At 37.5% G+C, this 24,197-nt stretch overlaps 1 protein-coding gene and 1 non-coding gene across 2 annotated transcripts; both read right to left on the bottom strand.

Moving 5' to 3' along the window:
- Positions 1-342: 342 nt before the first annotated feature.
- On the bottom strand, positions 343-24,163 carry STARD6 (StAR related lipid transfer domain containing 6). The gene is given in 9 exon segments (XM_004286970.4): positions 343-409; positions 411-542; positions 4,714-4,807; positions 7,146-7,263; positions 10,587-10,713; positions 20,903-20,952; positions 21,142-21,235; positions 22,654-22,737; positions 23,369-24,163. Coding segments are annotated over 7 exon segments (678 nt in total). The 5' UTR covers positions 21,232-21,235; positions 22,654-22,737; positions 23,369-24,163.
- On the bottom strand, positions 17,017-17,089 carry TRNAA-UGC (transfer RNA alanine (anticodon UGC)). The gene has a single exon. It is a non-coding gene; the product is annotated as a tRNA-Ala (tRNA).
- Positions 24,164-24,197: the final 34 nt, after the last annotated feature.

The following is a 24,197-nucleotide window of genomic DNA, read 5'->3' as shown; positions in this document are numbered from 1 at the left end:
GCAGTAAGTGAAAGAAAAACAATTTAAAATATATTTTAATCTTTAATTAATGCTGACCTCTGCCTGTATATGCTTTCTTATTGATGTTTTCTTGCAGGGCATTTTCCAGGGGAAAAAAGCAAAAGATAAAAGTGCATTAAGAACACTTGTTGTTTAACATTATTCTTACATGAGATTAAAAACTATATTTAATGCTTCTCTTGTACAACTATGAGCTCTTATTTTCACAAAGTACCTTCAGTAGTTTGTTCAAGAATACAGTTTAGAATAGTGTAACAGTATTTATGCATATTGACTTAGAAGTAAAAGGCAGTTAACTGCCACGCATGATTTTAAATGGCCTCATTTCTTCTTTAGGAATGACGAATGCCCATCATGATGACATCCACGTCCTGATGGAATTTTGTGTCTTTACTCCATCCTTTACATTGAGGAGGAAGCTTACTAAATTGGAAGGCATGGTTGCTTCAATTATTGATGGGGCCAATTTTCCTCTCATTTCTGTCTGGACAAACATCACTAGTTTGGAATATGCTGGGTTCCTGTAAACAAAGGAAGAGTTAAAAAATATAAAGAATTTTTAAGTTTATCTATGGAGTGTACAAGTTGACAAGGAGCAGGAAGCTTGTCTTATTCGCCAGTGATTGCCCACATAGCGCTTATGACAGTGTAAACAGCTACTGAAGGAGGGAAGGACAAAATGTAGAGTGAGTTGCACACTCATAAATAACTATTTTACATAAAAATATTAAGTAGTCAGACTATATCTTAAAGTCTTCAGTTTTAGTTATTTCCTTTTTGTCATTTTATTGACTTTTTAAAATTATAAAAGTAATATATGCTTATGAAAATTTAAACTGTAGAGCATTTTCACAATTCCCCCTCACTCTGTTCACCAGAGATAATCACTATTTATAACTTTGACTGTAGCTTTTCAGGTTATCGTCTATGGATATACAAAGATAGCATGTATGTACATATATGTATATGTACCCCACATATATGCACATGTACATTCTTGGTTTTATAAAAATGAGACATATTTATTTTTCTGGAACTAGTTTCATTTTCCTCTTAGTATGATATCATGCACCTCTTTCTGTGTCAATCTATATAGATCAGCTTAATTGTTTTTCATGATTGCACATGGTATTTCATACTCTATTAACCAGTCCTCTATTGACCGTCATGGGGTTGTTTCTCACTTTTTGCCACTGTAAATAAAGCCGCAATAGGGCTTCCCTGGTGGCGCAGTGATTGAGAATCCGCCTGCTGATGCAGGGGACACGGGTTCGTGCCCCGGTCCGGGAGGATCCCGCATGCCGCGGAGCGGCTGGGCCCGTGAGCCATGGCCGCTGAGCCTGCGCATCCGGAGCCTGTGCTTCGCAACTGGAGAGGCCGCAACAGTGAGAGGCCCGTGTACTGCAAAAATAAATAAATAAATAAATAAATAAAGCTGCAATAAAGCATCTTGTAATGTATCCATTTGCACTTCTATAAATACTTACATTGAGTTTCTAGGGTCAAAGTTTTTGTGCATTTAACATTTTGAAATGTTATCTCCAAATTGCCTTCCAAGAAGACTGTAGTATTTTACATTCTAACCCAGTGATCTTCAAACTAGAGTATATGAAGACTTGCCAAGGGGTATGAGAGACTGAATAACATTTAAGGGAATAAATTTTCAAATCTCTAACTTCCATGTAACTTTTCCTTAAACTGATCTGAGAATACGTCTCTGATGGAGATGCTGGCTTTTCTCTTGCCACCAGCCTGTTCACACCACCCTTCTATTGCTTTACAGAACCAAGGGATGCCTGTCATTCCCCACTGAATAATACTGAATGGTACCAAGGTGCTTTACTCCGGCATATAAAAATCTTTGAGATGCTAAAGGGAAAATTCAATCTATTGGAAGTGAATTGAGAAAGTGAATGACAGATGACTGGGTAATAAAACCTTACCAAGTCATGTCAATTCTTTGCTTTCAATAAAATGTAAGGATCTAATTGAGTTGTCACCTGATAGGTTATTAAAAACAATTTTTGATTATAGGTCACTATGTAATTCACAGCACATAACTCAGAAGAATTTCAAGGGATTGAATGACAGTGCTAGGGTTGCACTCTCTCCATTTTAACTCACTCATTTATGTGAACAAAGTTTCCTATGCTTATTTTATAAAAATGCAAAGTAGAAGTAGACTTGATAGTCTCATTCTATTAGATGGGACATCTAGATCAGCATTTTTGTCCCATGTTTTTTACAGTTAAATTAGTGTAATTGATAGAAGCATGGACTCTGCATAGTTTGAAGCTGAGCTTTGCTATTACCTATGTGTAACCGTGAGAAAGTTACTTAATCTCTCTGGGCTTCCATTTTCTTTTCTGCAAAATCGGGACAGTAATACAACCAACTTCATGAGGTAATTGTGAGGATCAAATAATTGACTTATTTGGTATATGTAAATTGTTTGTAACAGTGTCTGGCACATAGTAAGTGCTAAGTTTTGCTAATAATATGTGTTTCCAATAACAATTTGCTTTTTTTTTTTTTTTTTGCGGTACGCGGGCCTCTCACTGTTGTGGCCTCTCCTGTTGCGGAGCACAGGCTCCAGACGCACAGGCTCAGCGGCCATGGCTCATGGGCCGCTCTGCGGCATGTGGGATCTTCCCGGACCGGGGCACAAACCTGTGTCCCCTGCATTGGCAGGCGGACTCTCAACCACTGCACCACCAGGGAAGCCCAACAATTTGCTTTTATATTGAACAACTATGTAATATATTTTTATTTTTATCAATGTGTAGTAATAACAATTTAAACCAGTACACATATATATATTTTAACATTTAGATACTTGGGGTCATAGAAAATAAAACAAATTTTAAAAATTAGGTACTTATTTTTGCTGAGGTATGATTGAAAATAGATAGATAGTGATTAATAAAAGAACCCGAAGCCTAAGATATATTCTATTAGGGTAAAATTATGCAAGGGAAAAAGAGTAAAAATATGGGATCAAGGAGAAAAGAAAAGAAATGACACAAACTTTCTGACTGTTAAAGGTTATATGTATTTTGAAATTGATAATATAATGGTGGGTTTCAAGTTGTTATGGTATTTAGATTCCATTGGATGCACTTAGAAGGGTGATATAACCATTTTTTTTAAATGTCAGGATTTAGAGTATGCTGGACATTGCACCCTCTTAATATAATGCTATGAAAAATTTTAATATCAACTTAAAAATGTGCAAGGCAGTATACAGTTTTACAAAATTCTCTTGGGGGGTTTGAAGACCACTGCTCCAACAAACCGTGAGTGTCTATATTCTTACACCCTCTCTATGCAGAGTTTAGACTATTTTTACATTGTGTCAAATGGCTGGACTCACTAGCAGTTTGTATAGTCTTAAATCTCTATTTGAGTTTACTAGGGCTTTACACACTTAACCAAGCCTTTCCAACATTTACTGTAGAGTACCTTTACTACAGATACTATGTTTTATAAGTTTACTATAGGACTTGGGCTGCATGGAAAGAGAAGGTACAAAATTACTTTTTTGTCAGTACCCTTCTCCAGCAGGATGCTAGGCAGAGTTTCCACCCTAGGTGGGATATCTAAATCAGAGCTTTTGTCCTATGCTTTTTGCAGTAGAAAGGGAATGGTGACAAGGTGCAAGAACGGGACTTTGCCTGTGAAGCACACTTTAGGTTGTGTAGCTTCCCAACAAGAGTCCCCACCAGCAGCTGATGTACCTAGCTGATTTGGAGTAATAATCCTTTCCTGTTTTGTTCTTTCCTGCTGTGGAGAATAAAGTCCTTGCCATAGACACAAAACTGATGGATGGGCAGAAAGGCCATATCGTCATCAACATCATCATCTGCATCAATGATCCTGTCCATTAATGTAAATATTTGTGACTATCTTTTAGTTCTCTAATTCAGTAGAGAAAATATTAAGGAGTACGGGTCTAAATGTAATTTTATTTTGACTTCCTTCACAAAAATATTTTTCTCATATTGAGTGGTTTATATCTGACCACTATAAAGTTTTACACCTGTTTCTATGTGTCGACATCTTTTATTTAATATAAAATCATTTACCAAAAATTAAAATGTAACAAATTTGTAGAATGATATACATTGAATTAATATATAGGCATTTAAAGACTATGTGTATTGGATGTTACCATCTTATCCCTAGGCTGGCCACCTGTGGGCAGTGACTCTAATTTCTCCAGCTCTTCCCTTTCTGAATTTACCTACTGGATGTCTCATTCTGCAGGTATCTGTTCTCAGTAGGTAGTCCATTGGAAAGAATTTATTCAAGGTAAAGCATTCATTGCTGATAAACGTAACTGCATTATAATTCTAGAGAATTTATTTTTAATTTGCAAAAATTCCCTAATAATTCACAGAAGTGACTCTAATGGAGAAACATAAAACATCTGGTTAAGGTTAATAGGAGGGGGTGAGGATGTTTGTATGTATGTGACTAGTGCCAGAAACCTCAAATCATACTTTATAGGGAATTATCCATTCTGATTATACTTAAGACAAAAATACTTAAAAATTTATTTTAAAAATTGTATTTAGGGGCAATTTTTTTCCCAACAGAATATACCAGAACATATTTCTGGTGAGTTAGTTAACAAATTACAAATTGAACTAAAAAACTGTTAAAAAATAAATATATGGAAATAAGACTTACTCTTGCAGAGGTGAACACATATAGCCACAAGCATGGTTATAACCACGGATATAATTTGAAGATGGAGGATATGCTGGAAAATCCACACTAGTAGCTAAGTGATTAAAAAAAATTAAAATGAAACTTATTCCACAAAGATGAAAAATTCTGTTTCCAGTAGCATATTTTAAAAAATGTATGACATAGCACTTGATTTAACTTAGTTATTATCAGCAGTGACATTAGTTTTATACATATGTATGTATGTTTGCACATTTGAATGTGTACACAGGCCAAAAATGAAAGAATATCAGTATGATCACTATTGTCCTCTCACACTTTTTCATGTAGAACTTCGAAAGATGCTGTTATCTTTCACGTACAGGAAAAACTGTTAAAAGTATTGTTCAATTACTTTCTGAGATTTGAAGCAGAAATCACAAAGAAAGAGACTATTCTATTAGGATAGTGGGTTTATAGATGTTTTGGTTTATAAATTTTTAAAATAAAATATTTGATGTAGTTATTTGGTCTGTCAATACAAGTAGTTTAAATGCCCCTTTCTGCCAATTCCCTGTAGCTAACTTCAATATATAATTAAAAATCAGTAGATTTTGTTTTAGGAATTATGCAGCATAACTGCATATTGTATGTGAAGTTAGAAGGGAGGTCATCTGATCATGATTATGTTTATGATAATTATATATACTCTTCCAAATATATTTGTTTACTCTGTGCAACTGTTTATTCTGTGCAACAGAATATATTTGTTTATTCTGTGCAACTGAATCCTGCTTTTGTCAGAATTTTCCTATGTGATTTTAACATAAGCAATCACTTCTGTAGAAATATAATGTTAAGCACTAGCTTAGGACTAGCTTAGGAGACAAATGTGGTGGAATCAATTTCCCATTTTCATGACCTGTTTCATCATCTTAACAGAGCCAATTATGTTGGCAAAATGGTACTGCCAGAAGTGATATTAACAATTTTTTCACTGTTTAAAATATGGAGATTATATTTGTCTTTATTTTTTAAAATTTTGTTATATTCCACAAACAAGTATGGGTCTTTTGTGAGGCACACAGTATGGTAGTTAGTACAGATTTTGGAAAATCAGAAAGACTTGAGCTGCTTATTAGCTATGTAACTTGATTTCTGTGAACTTCGGTTTCCTCATTGGTGAGAAAATGCATGCAAAATATTTAGCTCAAAGCAAGATACACAGTAAGCTAGACAACAACAGAAACATTAAGAAGAAAACTATCAGTAATCATCAAAAACTCAAAGAAAATCACTTAAAGCAAATTCAGTAGTGATCACTGAATGACTGATTATAACTATTTATTGATTTTATCTTCCATACTTATTTTTTACCTTCCCTCTGACCACTAAAAATGAGATACAAATTGAATGCTTTCAAAATATAGATAATAACAGATCTATGATTCAAATGGACAGTATTTTGTGTTATAGGCAGTGAATAACTTTTTATGTGCCCTCATTTAAAAATGAGACGACTAAATGACAACTGTATGAAACTATACGAGACGAATATGTGAAAGTGATGAACAGCAGTCCCCAGTGGTATGGGCAAGAGAGCTAACTGTGCACATGAGTGCTATCAGCAGAGCAATGACTCAGTCCTGGACTCAGAAACTTAAGAGTCCTACAGATATATCAAAGTAACTGCAACCTTGTTCGAAAATAATAATTAACAACACTGAACTGTCCCTCCCCAAGTAGTTTACAGTAGGGGAAACTATTCACATAGGAATAGTGAGATTAAATTGAATTACAGGGGAAAAAAAGGCTCTAGGTCATTGTCCTACCAAAGTCCCTTCACCATGATTTATCTTGAGTTCTTGGAGTCCAAAGATCTTTGGGGTGTGAACTGGTATGTTTTAAGTGAATAACGCAAATTAGGAAGTGGTTATGTATTTGTATTTTACAGAGTGACACATTTTTTTTGGCAGGGGGTGGATAAGGGTATATCAAAACCTCCAGTTTTTAAAAGAAATATAAGCACATTTATGAAAACACCTATCTATTGAAATTTTCTTCATGAGCTTTTTCAGTTTCTAGATATACCCATTCTATGTAATTTAAATACAAAAGTATATATCCAAAGATCAATTTTGTTTCTTAGTAGTTTTATAATGTATGCTGTGACGTTTTAGCCTGCAAGTATCTATCTACACTGAGCGCTGCAGGGTATATGCTGCAAAAAGGCCAGGAGATGCCATAATCATTGACTATGATATAAATGGCACCTCTAGAATTAGGTAAAACTTCAGCCTTATCTATATTAACATGCATTTATTGGCCTCACTAAGTAAATACAAAAATAATTAATTGACAATATTGTTTCTTTCAAACTGTGAGTTAAAAGTAAAAAAATTTATTAATGACTCACAGTAATTCCGAAGTGTGGGCAAAATATTTCAACTTACAACTGATAATATCGATATTCCCTTCGCAGTGCTTCAAATACACTAAGTCGATAAAGTCTCGGGGGGATATTGAGCCCATGGCAAAACTTTGTGTAATGGTATGACATATGAATGTGTCCTGAAACAAACTGCATAAGGCTGGACTGTATTTGGAAAAAGCAGGGCTTTGAGGTTTTAAGAATTTATCACCGGGGCTTCCCTGGTGGCGCAGTGGTTGAGGGTCCGCCTGCCGATGCAGGGGACACGGGTTCGTGCCCCGGTCTGGGAAGATCCCACATGCCGCGGAGCGGCTAGGCCCGTGAGCCATGGCCACTGAGCCTGCGCGTCCGGAGCCTGTGCTCTGCAACGGGAGAGGCCACAACAGTGAGAGGCCCGCACACCGCAAAAAAAAAAAAAAAAAAAAAGAATTTATCACCGAGTCAACTTGCATTTTCAGTTAAAGAAACAGTAGATGTATAATTATAAGTGCAAGGCAACAAAAGCAAAAATAAACGAGTGGGACTACATCAAACTAAAATGCTTCTGCACAGAAAAGGAAACTATCAACAAAATGAAAAGGTGACCTACAGAATGGGAGAAAATATTTGCAAATCATATATCTAACACGAGTTAATATAATCATAAGTGTGACAGAATCAGAAAGGAATCTTGATATTATCTAACCTTTGAATTTTTTGATGAAGAAATTGAAGCCTAACATTAAATTACATGTAGAACTAGAGATATGTATAGAACTAGAACCTGGATTTCCAGTACAATATTGTGTCTACTACCCCACACTGACTAGGTAATATATTCTGAAAAATATATTGACTTAGCAGCTTGTGGTATAAGGCCTAAAATTAAAGGCCAATATATGCACTGCTTTGACATCTGGTAAAACTGGGAGGGTGGTGAATGGCCTAACTGCAAGTTCCTCTCCCCACTCTGTTCCCACAGATAAGAACCCTTAGTCCAACAACCCTCCTTATCAGCAGGATCAGACACAATGCCTACTTATACCTGAGTAGTGCGTTTCAGTTCCCTGCTACCCTGCAGAATTATTCCAACAACCAATCAGATCCTCCTGCAGGAATCAGGGGTCACCTCAACCTCTTGATACTACAAAGCCTGCCTTGCACAACCCCTAGTTATTCACTCTGTTCCTGAGTGCAGCTCCCACGTCACACTGCATGACATGGTGCATCCTTGAGAGTTTAGCTAAGCTACTCCATGTACTGCTGCCTCAGTATCCGTTTTGTTTGTCCGAGCAGCCTGCAGGGGCCTTAAACTAACACTAGTCCTCTCATGTAAGGACACCCCCAGATAACAGCCCTCAGAGTCACAAGCAAATGTAAGTTCCTGATATGACTTCCCCAACAGCGCTTCTGATCAACTGTCTCTCCCACTTCCCAGGGCCTTCCCCTTGTGAGCACCTTAGGTAAGATGCCCCCTGTGGAGCTTACCAAAACCCTGCTCTTTTTGGTTCCAATTGATCAATCTGGCCTTAGCCCAGGAACCCCAAAGCACTCCACCCACAGACACTAATAAAGGCATGTGCCTCAGGTCCTGCCTCTCTCTGTCTGCAGCCTGCCTTGACCTCCCCACATGGGGCCCTTAGGCGTGCTGTACACTTCCTCCTCGACCTGTGAGTAATAAACTTCTCTATTTCAATTTCTCTTGTGGTCATTTGTTGAACCTGGCTCACTATTGGCACCCTGTGCTCCACTAACAAATGTTAATTTAACAAAGTCTTAACAGTCCTTCCTGGGCTGTGATTAAGGATTAACAAAGTGCTGTGGATCTCATTTGTCTAGTGCTGGTGTCATGTGTTTGACCACCACCATAACCCTAGAGCAGGAATCCCTTCCTCACCAATGGGGTGAATGAGTCAATTAAAATGCACCCCTGAAGTGAATGCTACAAACATTCACTGCAAGGCAGACTAATTCTTCTCACAGTATAATGTGATTCAGAGATACTGTGGTATACTGGAAAAGGCATCAAATTTGGAATGAGGAGATCAGGTATAAGTCCTGGTTATACCATACATTGGCTGTGGTGACCTTGGGCAAATCACAAAATTCCTCTATGTTTTCAAGTTTTTTGATGCCAAACCTAGTATACTTTCCATTATTACAGCTGACTTGCAGCAACAGCAGAAATATCTGAAATGCTAATGAAACTGTATAATTAGTATCATACAATCATGAATGAAACAGTCCAATTGTTTGGATTTTCATTTGTGATGGGCCATGTTCAAATCCCAAGAAGGTCACGGACAGGCGTTCTTTGTGGATAAGAACTTCAAGGCCTCTCTACAAGATGAAACTGCTTTACCTTTCTGGGCTTTTCTACAATCTCACCCCCATCCCAGATTTCAAAATCAGTTTCATAAAAGGCAGTAAAGTTAACCTACAGAGTTCTAAATACCTGATAAGGTGATGGCAGATATGTGGGCCATTTGTTTTGATGAGTGAAATGCGGCTTGGAGACTCTAAGAACCAAAGACTCAGTGATGTGGAATTTTACCAATGCAACTGTTTAAGTTTGCATTACTCCAACAGTCACATTTACCAGCTCCTTCTAATAAAGTTATTATTAGCCAAACAGTAGGACTCAATTTTTAAAAGCCGCTTATGAGGTATAATTTACATACCGTGAAGTCTATCAGTCTTAATAAGTGTCAGACCTATACTGTGCTGTACCAGAGTTCAGAATCCCTCACCCCACTCCTGTCTTCTTCCTGTTCCTCCTTCTTTCTACCAGCTAACAGTCTTTCTCATTTCATTCATGTTTTTCTCCTCCTGAGTTTTCACTCTACCCTCACCTCACCCTGATCTTCTCTACCCTTTTAAGCCCTATTTGCCTCTTGCATTCTGTCTTTCTCTCACCTCTATGACTTTAGATTTCTAGTCCATTACCTATATTTTTCTTTTCTGTTTTTATTCTCCCTCTTCATTTCTGAGATAATGTATTTGAAAGTGTTTCTAAAACCACAATATAATGTTATTTCACACTTACTCTTTAAAAAAGTCACATGATGTTTGTTCTTAAGTCCTTACAGTAAGTGTCTACGATGTTCCTGTTATCTAGTGTATTATGACTAAGATAAATCTACTGACTTCCCATCAACAAGGCATGCTTAATCTTTTTATTCCACCTAATGGAGGAGGTGAATCCATGAGTTCAGTCCCCTCAGTAACCGAAGGCACACATCTGCAGGAGAGCTGACCAAGTTCAGAATGCTGTATTCATTTAAAACAGAATAAAGGTAATTGGAATTGAACTCTTGACTAATAAAGAAGGAAGTTTTAAGCTTTTTATAAAAATTTCAACTTGATTTGAACCTATAAAATACAAAGTGTCCACATAATACAGATTTAATAAACTCAAATCACTAAGATAGAAAACTAAAAGTGTACTCATACAGTGAAAGTCCAATATTAAACAGTAAATTACCGAATCAATTTTTTGTACCATGCTGTACATTTTCAATGATTTGTCCCATGTGACCCTGTTTTCAGGTTTGTAGAGGAAATCAGATAGTTTAGATGTTGATTCTGGAATTATTCCTTCAACACGATATCTATAGTTAACAAAATAAAGAAAATTCAAAATTTAATAAGTTTAGTCTAAGTTGAAAATATAATGCTATCACAGTATAAAGCACACTAATTTAGCAAATAATGTAAATAAAACTTGAAGGTAATATCAGCAATTTAAAATACTAATATTCAGGCTTCCCTGGTGGCGCAATGGTTGAGAGTCCGCCTGCCGATGCAGGGGACACGGGTTCGTGCCCCGGTCAGGGAACATCCCACATGCCACGGAGCGGCTGGGCCCGTGAGCCATGGCCGCTGAGCCTGCGCGTCCGGAGCCTGTACTCTGCAACGGGAGAGGCCACAACAGTGAGAGGCCCGTGTACCGCAAAAACAAACAAACAAACAAACAAAAACTAATATTCAATTGGAAGTAGCCAGTTTATAAAAATATGCACTGTAATAATATAAATTATTTTTTCTACATTTTTCTACAAATTTTGTTTATAATGTTTCTATAGTTGTCTTTTTAAAGGGGCTACTTTCATTTAGAATTTTTCTAAACTCTTTCTCATAAACATTTACCTACTGTATTTATCATAAGCCAACAGTAATTGAGGAGAAGTTTGTGTGGTTGTGCAATATCTTGTGGCCTTAATTCTTAATTGAAGGATGTAATATGGTCTAAAGCAGTAGTCAGCAAACTTTTCAGTAAAGGGCCAGATGGTAAATAATTTAGGCTTTGCAAACTTCATGTTCTATGTTGCAACTATTCAACTTTGCTAGTGTATCAGTGAAGCAGCCATAGACAATATATAATGGTCACTCTTGTGTTACAGTTAAACTCCATTTATAGACATTGACTTCTGAATTTCATTTATTTTTCACATGTCAAGATTTGGAGAAGTAACTAACCTTTATGTTAATCCATCAATAGAATTGGGTTGGGCTATCACAACCAATGAAGTTAGGACAATGTGAGAAAACTGGATTAAAACCCACAATTTAGCAGTAGGTTGTTACATGAAAATGAAATCTGAATAATATTGGCCATACTTTCTCTCTCTGTTAATCATTCTTTCTAAACTAAGGAGATAGGTTTAAGTAAAATCAAAATTTTAAACCTCTAAAAAGTTAAAATTTTTGGAGGAAGTGAGGTAAAAACTAAATGCTATTATTACAGAAAATAGTTGTTATATTTATGAAGAGTTCTTCCTCTGAACCTTGTTTTTATGATTTGGTAAACAAGTAAGTCATTAGACTATTTTTTTGTATGTTAGTCTCTCTTTAAAAGCTCAACTGGTCCCTAGTTTTCTCTGTGAGATATCCTAAAATTTTCTTAGTATGTAAGGTTTCCTTCCTTCAGATCTACAAAGTTTTTAAGAGCTTATTATTAAACTCTATAGAAGACAGTGACAAAACAACCTGAATAATTATCAGGTCCTTTGAAAAAGAAGGCAGATATAAAACAGTTAAAATTTAAGCACAAAACTATTGTTAAGGGGTTTGTATGTACCTCCCTAGATTGCTTTTTTTTATTAATCTGTTCTCTAATTATACTGTAAATTTTGAGGATAAAGAGTTTTTGACCTTTTTGTATTTCTAACTAACATCGAATTAGGTATCTTTTATTAAGCACTTACTATATATTTACTGATAATGACTACCCTTAATCTTTTAATAGCATTCTTTTATTGACTGAGTGATCAAACATTTACTATTTATTATGTTGACGCTTGAACAACATGAAAGTTAGCAGTACTGAGCCTCATGCAGTCAAAAATCTGTGTATAACTTTAGAGTCGGATCTATGTATCTGTGGTTCCTCCATATCCACAGTTCCACATCCAAAGATTCAATCAACTGCAGACCCTGCGGTACTGTAATATGTATTTATCAAGAAAAAACCCACGAAGCTAAAACTCGTGTTGTTTAAGGGTTAACTATGTATATACTTCAGCCTAGCAGAGAGTCAGACATATAATCAAAAAATTATTATATGGTTTGATAAGTGTTGAAGAGACAGAAAGCAAAAAAAAAAAAAAATCAAGGTAAGAAGGGGAATAATGTGCTGAAGCTCTTTTTGGAAGGTTTGCCCAAACCCTTTCATAGTTATTCACGATAAAATTAGGGATGGACAATATTGAAATGGAGGACATTTAGGCATCAGCTGCTTTGTTTCTTCTATTTTGCAGAGGAAGTTTCGATTTTTAACTTTAAGTAACAGTACACACATTACATATAATTTACAAAAGCATTTTGCTTTTTTCTTTCAAAAACTTTGTTTTAAAATTTTATGCATATGGATAGCTATCCTTCTTGTATAATATTTTAAATGCTTAGTATAGAAGTTCTCTATATTTTTAATTAAAATCCTTTATTAATTATGTATATTGCAAATATTATATCTCTGGCTACAGCCTACCTTTTCACTTATTTCTTTTGGTACAGAAGTGTTTCACTTTACCATAGTCAAATTGACCAATATTTTCCATTATGGTTTGTGCTTTTTTATGTCTTCTACAAGATATCCTTCCCTACTTCAAGATCATTAAGCTACTTTCATACATTTTCTTCTACAATTTTATAGTTTGTATTCATTCATATTTAGGACTTTAATCTACCTGGAATGGATATTTGTGTATACTGTGAGGTCAGCATCTAATTTTACTTTTTACATATAAATAATCACTTATGTTAGCACAACTGATTATAAATAGTTCATCCTTTTCCATGTTTTTGTAATGCCTTATCTGTTACATATCAAGTTTCCACACATGTGCAGGGCCTGATCATACCCATATATTATTGCAGAGCCTCCCTGACATTTGAAAGAAGCTCCCTGAAAGAGACAGGAACTTATTAAAAACTCTCTTGATTGAAGTTGGCTTGTAATAATTCTAATAATACTTTACACCTGTATCTGCATAGTTCTTTACACTGAGATACTTAATATTTGATTTTGCTGATGTTTCATAGTTGCTAGTACACACAGGCAAAAAAGTTAAAATGTTAGGAGAGTAGCATACAGAGTCAGCCCACCTGTTTTCAAATTCTAGCTCTTACCAGTTATCTGACCTTAGGCAGGTTACTTATTCGAAGTCTTTTGAGTTTCTCATATGTAGAGAGAATAATATTTACCTCATAGGGCTGTCATGAGGACTGAATAAATTAATATATTTACAGGATAGTACATGGCATGTATTAACTGTTCAATACATGTTAGCCATTATTATTTCACATATATTGAGTCTTTTATGATAGTCATCCCACTCTGCCTTGTATTATAGGTATTTATGTACTTTTCTCTCTTACAAAGACTAAAAACTCCTTGAGGAGCAAATCTGCTGGATAAAATTATGAAAAATTAACTTTAAGAGGTTTTTTTCTTGAGAATGTCAAGATTATAAGCTTTACAAGTATATGCATTTTGTTTTGATCACCACTATACTACCAGCACCTAGAAAGTGATTAATGAATAACTGAATATAATGAATGAACAATATCATTTTAAATAAGTCTAGATACCTTGCTGAACCTTGCCAACTCCTGGTTTAGACTGTCTACTCAATGGCTAATTGTTCATTTTCCAGTCATTTGTAAAGGTGAGAGAAGTTTGAGTTATTGGTGTTATATGACTGCAAGGCAGAAATTATTTATTTTGCTTCCTATAAGATTATGAAATATAATTAAAGTTGTGTCTTGGGTAGAGGGTAGGTTACTAGTTAAAAAGTACCTTACCTTGGCCTTCCCTGGTGGCAGAGTGGTTAAGAATCCGCCTGCCAATGAAGGGGACACAGGTTCAAGCCCGGGTCCGGGAAGATCCCACATGCCGTGGAGCAACTAAGCCCGTGCGCCACAACTACTGAGCCTGTGCTCTAGAGCCCGCGAGCCACAACTACTGAGCCTGCATGCCACAACTACTGAAGCCCGTGCGCCTAGAGCCCGTGCTCCACAACAAGAAAAGCCACTGCAATGAGAAGCCCACGCACCTCAACAAAGAGTAGCCCCCACTCGCCGCAACTAGAGAAAGCCCGTGGGCAGCAAAGAAGACCCAACGCAGCCAAAAATAAACAAACCAAATTTTAAAAAATGAATAAAATCTATCTTTAAAAAAAAATACCTTATCTTAATTCACTAGTTAGAGGTGTATTGGAGTTACTGGCTTTTAAAAGATATGTAAATATCATGCCTCTTTGAAAACATAAAACATCTCTATGTCTTGAATAATTGAATGTATCACTGAATGAGCAATTCAGTATCTACTGTGTCCAGGACTCTTCCGAGATATCAATTTTGTCATATTTGAATCTAAGAACTATATTTTTATATCTATTGATCATTAAAATGATTGGTTCTTTGGATATTTTACTAAGATCTATAATAACGCTTCATGCTCATTATGAATAAAGTGACCAAGTCAAATTAAAAATATTTTAATTATTCTCTCTTGTCTCTCACAGTTTCTGACAAGCTTTAGCTGGTATGTGGGATAATTGATACATGAAATTATGTTTCTTACAGATCATTATTTCATGAAGCAATGAACACCTTTTAGTAAATGTGCATTTGTTTCAACATGCTAATTTGAGCATGTATCTCTAAATCATTTTATAGCCTTTTATGGCTTCTGTGAATGAGTACTGCTGAACAGTAAACTAGGAGGATAAGGGAGGAGAAAAACAGTGGAAAGTGCCTGTTTTTACATACTAGAAATTTAAACCTGGGGAAGCACCTGTAAGATGATAGGCTTTTTAGTGATCTTATTTTTGGCATTTCCTATGTGATAATTAGAGTTGGGAGTGGGACTTCCAGAGTGGCTATGTGAGGAGCTAAGGAAACCCTCTTCTACAGTCATTGAACTGGTGAACATTACTTTTAAAAACTACTTAAATTCCCTAGAAATTGACCTAACAGCACACAGGAAATGAAGAAACATTTATTCAAGAAAATCTACTAAATCTAGGTAGGAAAAGCCAGAGTCTGTAGCATTTGAGCCACGACCTCCTTCCAGCCACCCCCCTCCCTCTACGGTAGCTCTGCTCCAGCTGGGTGCAGACTAGAAGACAGGGGCTCCCTCTCCCCACGAGATCCAGGCTAGGGCTATGGTTTCATCCTGGGATCAGCAGGACACTGACATCTCTCATCACCGAAACTCTCAGCTCATGTTGTAGAAGCTCTATTCCCCGTATGCACTGCTCAGAAGACTAGGGTTTCCTGACACCCTGATCTCACTGGTAGGGTGAGGGCTTTGCCTAAGGCACAGTAGGCTGTGAATCCGGGGGCCTAAATTGCCCCTCACCCCTAGAATAACAGGAGCAAACTGAGAAAGTCATGGTACCATCCTTCCCCTATGCTACCCACTTGCTCATGGAGTAGAAGTGTTACTTGGCTTCAGTGTATTAGTGCATAGGTCCCTACTCAGAGCAATCAGAGTGAATGTTAGGCTGCCCTTAATCAGAGTAATGAGAGTAGATATACGAGGTTGCCCACTCAGGAGAAATCAGAGTGGGTGTACTAGGCTCCCCCTACTAAGGAACATTCAGAGTGATGTACCAGGCTGTCCCTAACCGAGAAGCAATGGGAGCTTTGTACTAGGCTGTCCTTACTCAGACAAATCACGCTGGATATGCTAGGCTGCCCCTACTTAGGAGCAATCAGTCCAATATGTGGCTTCACTGACTTGCAAGCATTCCCCAAGCCATACATAGATTAAGTAGCGAACGGCTGAAGTCTTACTGGCTCAAGAGACTTAAGCATAATCTCTGAGTCATCACTGACTGAGCAATAAGCTATTCTGACCACTTTAAAATAAAATCATACTCATCGCTGGTGGTTTGGAAGAATGTGTGCACCCCAAGGCTATGTCCTCTGGGGAATGACTGGTGACACAACTTCCAAGCTACCGGCCCCCTGGCTACAGGCAAGGCAAAACCATAAAACTCTCTGAACTGTGAAAACAGTTTCCAAGCCACACACAGAATTGACAGTAAAGGGTAAAAATCTTACTGGCTTTGGGTGCTAAGCACAACTTGTGACCAATAATGGCTTGTGTTAACCTAGGGGTGACCTATAGGATGCCAGGCTGAAAGATAAAAACAAGGACAAAAATCAGGGCAGGTATATCTGAGGCTGCAGACTGGGGGGGGAACAGACTTCATGGAATTAGCCCAGACAAATCACTAAACAAATAAATGCCCAAGCAATAAGCAGCCCTGGGTGAGTGGGTGGGATCTGTATCCAGAGTTGCTATATTACCTAAAATATTCAGTTTTCTTTTTTTTTAAGGATTAAAAAAAAAAAATTGATTGACTGATTTTGGCCGAGCCATGCAGCATGCAGGATCTCAGTTCCCAGACCAGGGATCGAACCTGCGTCCTCGGCAGTGCAAGTGCAGAGTCCTAACCACTGGACCTCCAGGGAATTCCCTAAAATGTCCAGTTTTCAAGAAAACTGTGAGGCATGCATGCAGAGAAACATGGAAAGTGTGATCTATACACAGGAAAAACAACAGGCAATAGAAAGTATTTGTGGGATATATGGGTTAAATTTTAAAATGAAATTATTTAGCTTAGTGTGTGACATACAGTAGATTAATAGGGGAATTAATAGGGAACATAGGGGAATGTGTCAGCTGAACTGTGTGCTGGTAGGTCTGTATTTCATCTCTTGAGGGTAGAAAGGAAAAAAATTCCAACCAAAGAACTGGCCCCCTTCTCATGCATATAGGCAAGTGCTCAAAGCTAACCACAAAAGGAGCTTTTTGGGTGGGAAATTAATAAGAAAAGGTGAAAGTGCTGAGAAAATATCTTCAGGTTTTGTTGTTGTTGTTCTGTAGTTATAATGGAAACAAATATGTTTAAATGCTATCTATTTGGCAGCCAATATAACATAACTAAAGTCCATAAATTCATTCAGGAAATATTTATTAAGTGTTTATATGACAGACACTGGTCTGGTGTTAGGGATACTACGATGAACAAGAGTTTATTTCTAGTCTGCTTCTTGTTCAAGTTCCTATTCTCAAGTTTATATTCTAATAAGAGAGACGTAATAAATAGGACAACAAATGAAGAATAAATTTCATCTAGTGATAGATGCTATGAAGAAGGTAACAGCAGAATAGGGTAGTAAACAGTGGTTTGGTGTATTTGAGAACTTTGACCAATTGGCCAGGAAGGTCACTCTGAAGAGAAGCAATGAAGCTGAGATCTTGAAAACAAAAATGACATCAGCCTTCATTTGGGTGAAGAGCACGCTAGGCAAGAAAAGAGCAACTACGAAGGCTCTGAGATGTGCACTCGTGCCAACAGTAGTCCTACGTGGCTGTAGCATAAGGAGAGCAAAGATGCAGTGGTAGGAGAGGTCAGAGAGGTAGGTGGGGGCCAGATAGTGCCTTGCAGAGCATAATAAAGCCTTTAGAAGAGTTTAGGCAGGGGAGCAACACTGAATTATATTTCAAAAATCTACTTTAACCATTGTGTGAATAATAGGATGTGGTTGAGTAAAGGTATATATGAGGAATCCACTAGGAAGTTACTGAAATAATCCATGAGATGTGAGAGAATGATAGTAGGGAGATAATGAAAAATAAATCACTTCTCTCTGTACATACCTAGTCAATTAGAGCTTCTATTAGAATCCAAATCTGAGATGAGTGACCCATTATCTATCTAGGTCAATGTTTTGCAAGCATGTTCTTCATTGAAAACATTTGGAAGAGTCTGAATTACAGTTTGACAGATGTCTTTACTTTAGGACTTCTCCGAACCTTAGAGAAGAGAAAATAGTCCAGAGTGTTTTGAAAAACTTGACAATGCAACCCATTTTTCCCACAGGGCATTTTGAAGGATAATTTCTCCCAGACACTAGCTTGGCAAACCATATTAGACCATGCTACATATCCCCAAAGTGTGCAATGTTTACACTTGGTTGTCCAGTCTAAATTAACATGCATATGTTTCTTGCTTTGATTATTTATAACCCTATAAATAAAACTGTGAAGCTTGAAGTACTGGAAAATTTTAAGCTTCCCTAGCTTTTCCCCTTGATTTATTTGACGGCAATCTCACCTTCTTCTCATTCCAAGCTGGGGGAGGTAAACGTTTCGACTGAGGCAGACCAACCTGATCAACATGTTCAGATTGATTTCCTTTGGAAGAACCTAAATATCTGCCCCAGCTGATTTAGAATAATATAGATATTTTGAAAAATATTAACTGCTCCAGTCACACTCTCCTTCTGTACATAAACATGCTAAACTTAGAAGGATCAGTGGGCCGTGCTTGACAAAAGAAGCATGCAAAATTGAGATGTGTGTATCTTCTAGCAGTCTTAATTTTGAAGCTGTGCTTGATATTTATTGGATGATAGTTCAACTGTAAAAAAGAATTAAAAGAGTTTGCCAAAATCATCGTGTGATAGGCAGCCTCTAAAATGGCCCCCAGTGATCTCCACTTCTTTTTTTTTTTTTTTTAACATCTTTATTGGAGTATAATTGCTTTACAATGGTATGTTAGCTTCAGCTTCACAACATCCACTTCTTGGTATTGACACACTTATGTAATCCCCTTCCCCTGAGTCAGGGTTGGATCTAGTGATTCACTTCTAATAAACTGAATACTGCCAAAATGATGGGGGGGTGGTCCCTTCCAAGATTAGGTTACAGAAAGACCCTGGCTCCTATCTTGTTTGCTCTTTCTTTGGCTCTCTCCTAAATCCCTCCGAGGGAGGCAAACTGGCGTTTGTGAATAGCCCTATGGAGAGGCCCATACGTCAAGAACTGAGGAAGGCTTCCAGCCTAGAGCTGGCAAGTAGCTGAGGTCCCCAGTCTAACAAGCCCACGAAGAACTGACTGCCGGTGACTGTGTAAGTGAGCTTGGAAGCAGAGCTGCCTTCAGATGCGACCTAAGCCCCAGACCACACCGTGACTGCAGCCTTGTGAGAATCCTTGAGGCACAGGCACCAAGCTAAGCTACACCTGGATTCCTGATGACATAAACCATGAGACAGTGTCTGTTAAATCACTAAGATTTGGGATAAGATATTACTGTGTATTAATAAATAAACTAGTATGCAGTGCATATAAATTTCTCTTAAAGCAAGTGCAAAAAGTTTCAATTTTTTTTGTCTGCGTAGTATGGCATGTAAGAGTACAATATCGTTGATGAAAAATTTGAATAAAGCTTTAAAACAGCCTTATTGAGGCTATTTTTTGAATGGCTCTAGGCATTGTGTAGAGCACCTTGTATAAAAGTACCCAGCAAGTATTTGTAGAATAAATACCTTCCAAGGTTTCTTTGAGGCATAGGTTGCTGTCCACACTGGTCTGACCTGGAAGGCACCAAAAAACTACAACATCCAAAAGTTTATTCCCATAGTGTGCCTGGGCTTGACGTTACCCACTCCCTGCTCAATCTATTTTTTCAAGTGCCACCATTAGAATCATTAATTATTTAGATAACAAAGGTAGGGATTACCTTCCTGATAATTATTAAAATGAATAGGAGAAAGTATACCAGCTTTGTCCTACAGTAAAAAAATTGAAATGAAACACAAGATAGATAATTATAGTCAGATGAAAAAAAGAGCAATAAGCACAAAACAGAGTAGTGAAAAGAAGGAGTGGACCCCTACCCCTCAAAAATAAACTAAATAATATTTGGTTTTCTCAATAGCATATGATGATCTGATGGCATTAATGTGATATCACGAGCAACAAAGGAACAACTCTTAAAAAGAAGGTTAAAGATGTCAGCACAATTTCCCTTAGAGTACTTGTATCTGAAATAACAGGATCCTCAAAAATAGCCTTAAAAGCAGCTTACAGGATAAATCATATATGTTAGCAAGACGAATATATTGGGAAAATAAACTTTGTCTTTAAGTGGTTCATTTAATGGAAAGGTGAAGTTTTAAAAGACCACGAAATACTGTTAGAAAGAAAATATCAATCTAATTTTATAGTAATTATTTCTTGAAGTAGAAATTTCCTATCTTAGTGAATTATTCACTAGAAGTGATTTTCTTTTCTGATTGTCTTCCGATTTGGAAATTAGATGGTACATATTGCTCATTTTATTAATTTTACATTTCAAACAAGTGACTTTATAATTAATTTCTACTTCCTGTTCACTACCAAATAACGTTTTATAGCTAATGAAGTAGCATTGAACTCTAGATACATCAATGTCATTGAATTCAAAACAATGATTGTAAATAGGAGATTGTACTTACAGATTTCCATGGAATTTCTTAGAAGCCTTGCTGGAAACAGTTAACTTTTTCTCAAAGAGGAATAAAAATCCACAAATAAATTAACTGTCAGATACAGAAAAAATGAAAAACAAAAAATAAAGCAAAAGTAAAAACTTTTTTTTGGTTTGTAGAAGAAAATATTTTTAAAAATGTCTTTGCAATGAATTGTTTCTCATTAAAAAACAAACTCTTGAAACATATTTAACTTCTCTTCTTACTGAAGTCTTAACCACTTTCCAGCCTGATGTATCTTGATAGTAACCTAAAATTTCTTGAGCAGTTTGTTGGGCAAGTGCCTTATAGTCCATCTACCTGCAAAGTTTTAAAAACAAATGACTGATGAGAATGTAATCATACAAAATTTTTTTAAATGCTGTGTTACATTTTAATACTATTTCTATGTCTGTCACATAGCAATGAACAATAACTACTTTTGGAATGCATGCATGCATGAATCTCTTCCTTTTTATTCAGTCTTTCAAGTGAGAAAATGTGATATAGTAAAAAGAGCAGGCTTTGGCTTTGGAGTCAAAGAGACCTGGGTCAAATCCTGTCTCTGCCACAGACTAATTGTGAACCATGTTATTTCATATTTCTCTTTTTCCTCATTTTCTCAAGTTGTAAAGCTGGGACAATACCTAACCTGGTAGAACTGGTATGAGGATTAAATGAAATAATGCACTTAAATGTCTTACCCCTTTGCCTGACACATAATAGTTATTCAATAAATTGTTATTTCTAACAGCTAAATCATGCTTCCTTTCTCTTGTAAAGCAGCATAATCTGTTGATCATGTGTTACTGGGAATTCATCTTTTTAAAGTGAGTGGCAGTGGCACTAAATGATCTGACCCCTGCCTTCCTCTCCAAAGACAATTCCTACCTGTCTCCTTCTCTCCCACTTAGCTCCACTCATACTGACCTCCTGGCTGTTCCGCAAATACAACCAAGCAACTTCCTACCTCAGGGTCTTTGTACTTGCTGTTCCCTATGTTTTTAATGTTCTTCCCCAATATGTTCAGAGGACTGACTCCTCTTCATTGGTGTCTTTGCTTAAATGTTACCTCTTCAGAGAGGATCAAATTCACATCAATTCAACTCAAACACACTTACTGAATCCTTGCTAAGGGTCAGATATTGTGGTAGATGTGGCAAAAAAGGTTGAGTAAGATGCTGTTTCTGCTTTGAATGAGCTCAGGAAGGTGGAGTCTCATTGGTCCTTTGGCCCATCACCCAGTTTTCAATTAAGGGAAGCTGGCTGGTGTGGTGGAAAGAATATGACAACACAGAGCTGGATTCAAATCTTGGTTTTGCCACTCACCGCCAGCTTTATCGTTCTGAGTAAACTGCTTAAACTTTGAACTTTAATTTTCACTTCTATAGATTGGGGATAGTAATACCTATCTCATGGGGTCATTGTAAGGATTGAGTGAGTTAATATACGTAGAAGTGATTGAAACAGTGTCAGGCCCCTTCTTGGTGATCAAAAAGTTAGTTTTTTTTCTTAAAATGGACACATTTAAATCTACCTTAAAAAAACCTCTCCTAAGACCTGCCTGAATAAACCTTCTTAAAGTTTAATTATCAGCACACGTCTTCCTTAGCTCTCACCTAAAGGCCTTTAGGTGGGATCATAAATCTATTTTCTCGTGTTTAGTTCTCCAGTATATTTGAAAAGCATTAGTAAACCATTATAATTTCTCCTTCCTAGTAGACTCATGGTTACTTCACCTTTCCTAGTAGATCTAGTCCAGAATTTTAATAATTATTAGGACTCTTCTCCAAATCCTTGTGGAGATCTCCATAGTTTTCAACCTGTGAAGGAATGAAGTGGAAGTAGAATTATTTTGATCCATGAATTAGGTAAATATATTTGATAATTTCCTTAATATTTTCTCAGTGTCCTTTATTTACACTCTATGTACTCATTTGGAAACATTTGATATATCTTTCCTCAATGAAGGAAAAACGTAGTAAGAGATACATTAAAGATAATGTTAATGAAAAAGAACCTTTAAGAAATTATCTTTTAAAAGAATAGGTTAAAAAGATACTTATGTGGAATGTGGATAAAAATGTCGAAGTTTTTAAGGTCACGCCATTAACAATCCTGGCTGGTCCCTGACCTGGGCTTGTCCCAGCATATATAACACGGTTCTTTATTTCCTACCAGCAACATACTTGATACTGAAGGCTCAAGAAATTGCAGATTTTTGGAACAAACCACTAGCATGTAAACTTCCTGCAGGGACTTTGTCTTACTCATTTTCAAATCACTAGCACTACTTACTGCCAAAATAAACATGTGTTTAATTGAACCACTCAACTAAATTTTGTAGCTTCTGGACTTTTTCATTTGCTAAGAAAAAAAGGGAAGGTTAAGCTTACTGGGCTAGAGAGGGTGAAGAGTAGAAAAGAGCAAACAGCAAGACTACAGTTGTATTACCTGGTAATGTAACATCGGATGAGCTGGAACATATTCAGATGGAGTAATGGTCAAGGATATCTTCACCCATAGGGTCAGTGGAAAATAAACACAAACCAACACTGAGATGGCATCTTTTTCCGATACACCACTCGGTTGAAACTGGATTCTTCGCAACTCATATCCCGTCCCAGCCTTGTAGACAGGTTCACACATGTTGTTAAGTGGGTCTTTACATCTGTTTGTATAATCTCCCTGTTTCTGGGCTGCCTGACTGGGTTCCCAATCCGTGCTGGGTCACTGCCATTGTTCCCTGGGAATCAAGGTCCCCAAGGAGTTTGTTAAGTCCCATCCCTGGCCAAACTCCCTCCTCCAATCCCGCGTCTGCTTTGAGGGTGAGGGGCCGGCTGGAAACCCAGGAAGGCCGGGCTCAGGGATGGGAAGGGGAAGGCCCTGAAGAGGAGGGAAAAGTGGTCGGGGGATCTGCCCCCTGCGGCCGAGTCGGTGTCTTATCCGGGGAGGCGGTGCTCTGAAAGCGGAGAGGCCGAGCGTGTTGGAAGGACTGTGGCTGTAGGGCTGGCTCTCAGCGACCGAAACGGCAGCCGCCGGGGCCCCAGGTCCCCATCCCCGCCCCGTCCCGTCTCGAAGCCCCGGGAAACTGGCCGAAGGAAGCTCAGCCTGTCATATGCGCAGACCGGCCGCGCAGAGCCGTGACCGAGGTGGGGAAGGCACGAGGGATAGCGACGCGGAGGTAGTCGAGAACCTCCCCGCCCAAGAAAGACCGGGAGGGAGAAACTACACTTCCCAGCAGGGAGAGCGACCTAACGCCCCGCCCCGCCCCCTGCCCCTC

The sequence above is a fragment of the Orcinus orca genome, chromosome 15 (genome assembly GCF_937001465.1).
Source record: "Orcinus orca chromosome 15, mOrcOrc1.1, whole genome shotgun sequence".
Classification (NCBI taxonomy): Eukaryota; Metazoa; Chordata; class Mammalia; order Artiodactyla; family Delphinidae; genus Orcinus; species Orcinus orca.
The sequence above is the reverse complement of the archived record's forward strand: the minus strand, read 5'-3'. Positions and strand labels throughout refer to the sequence as shown.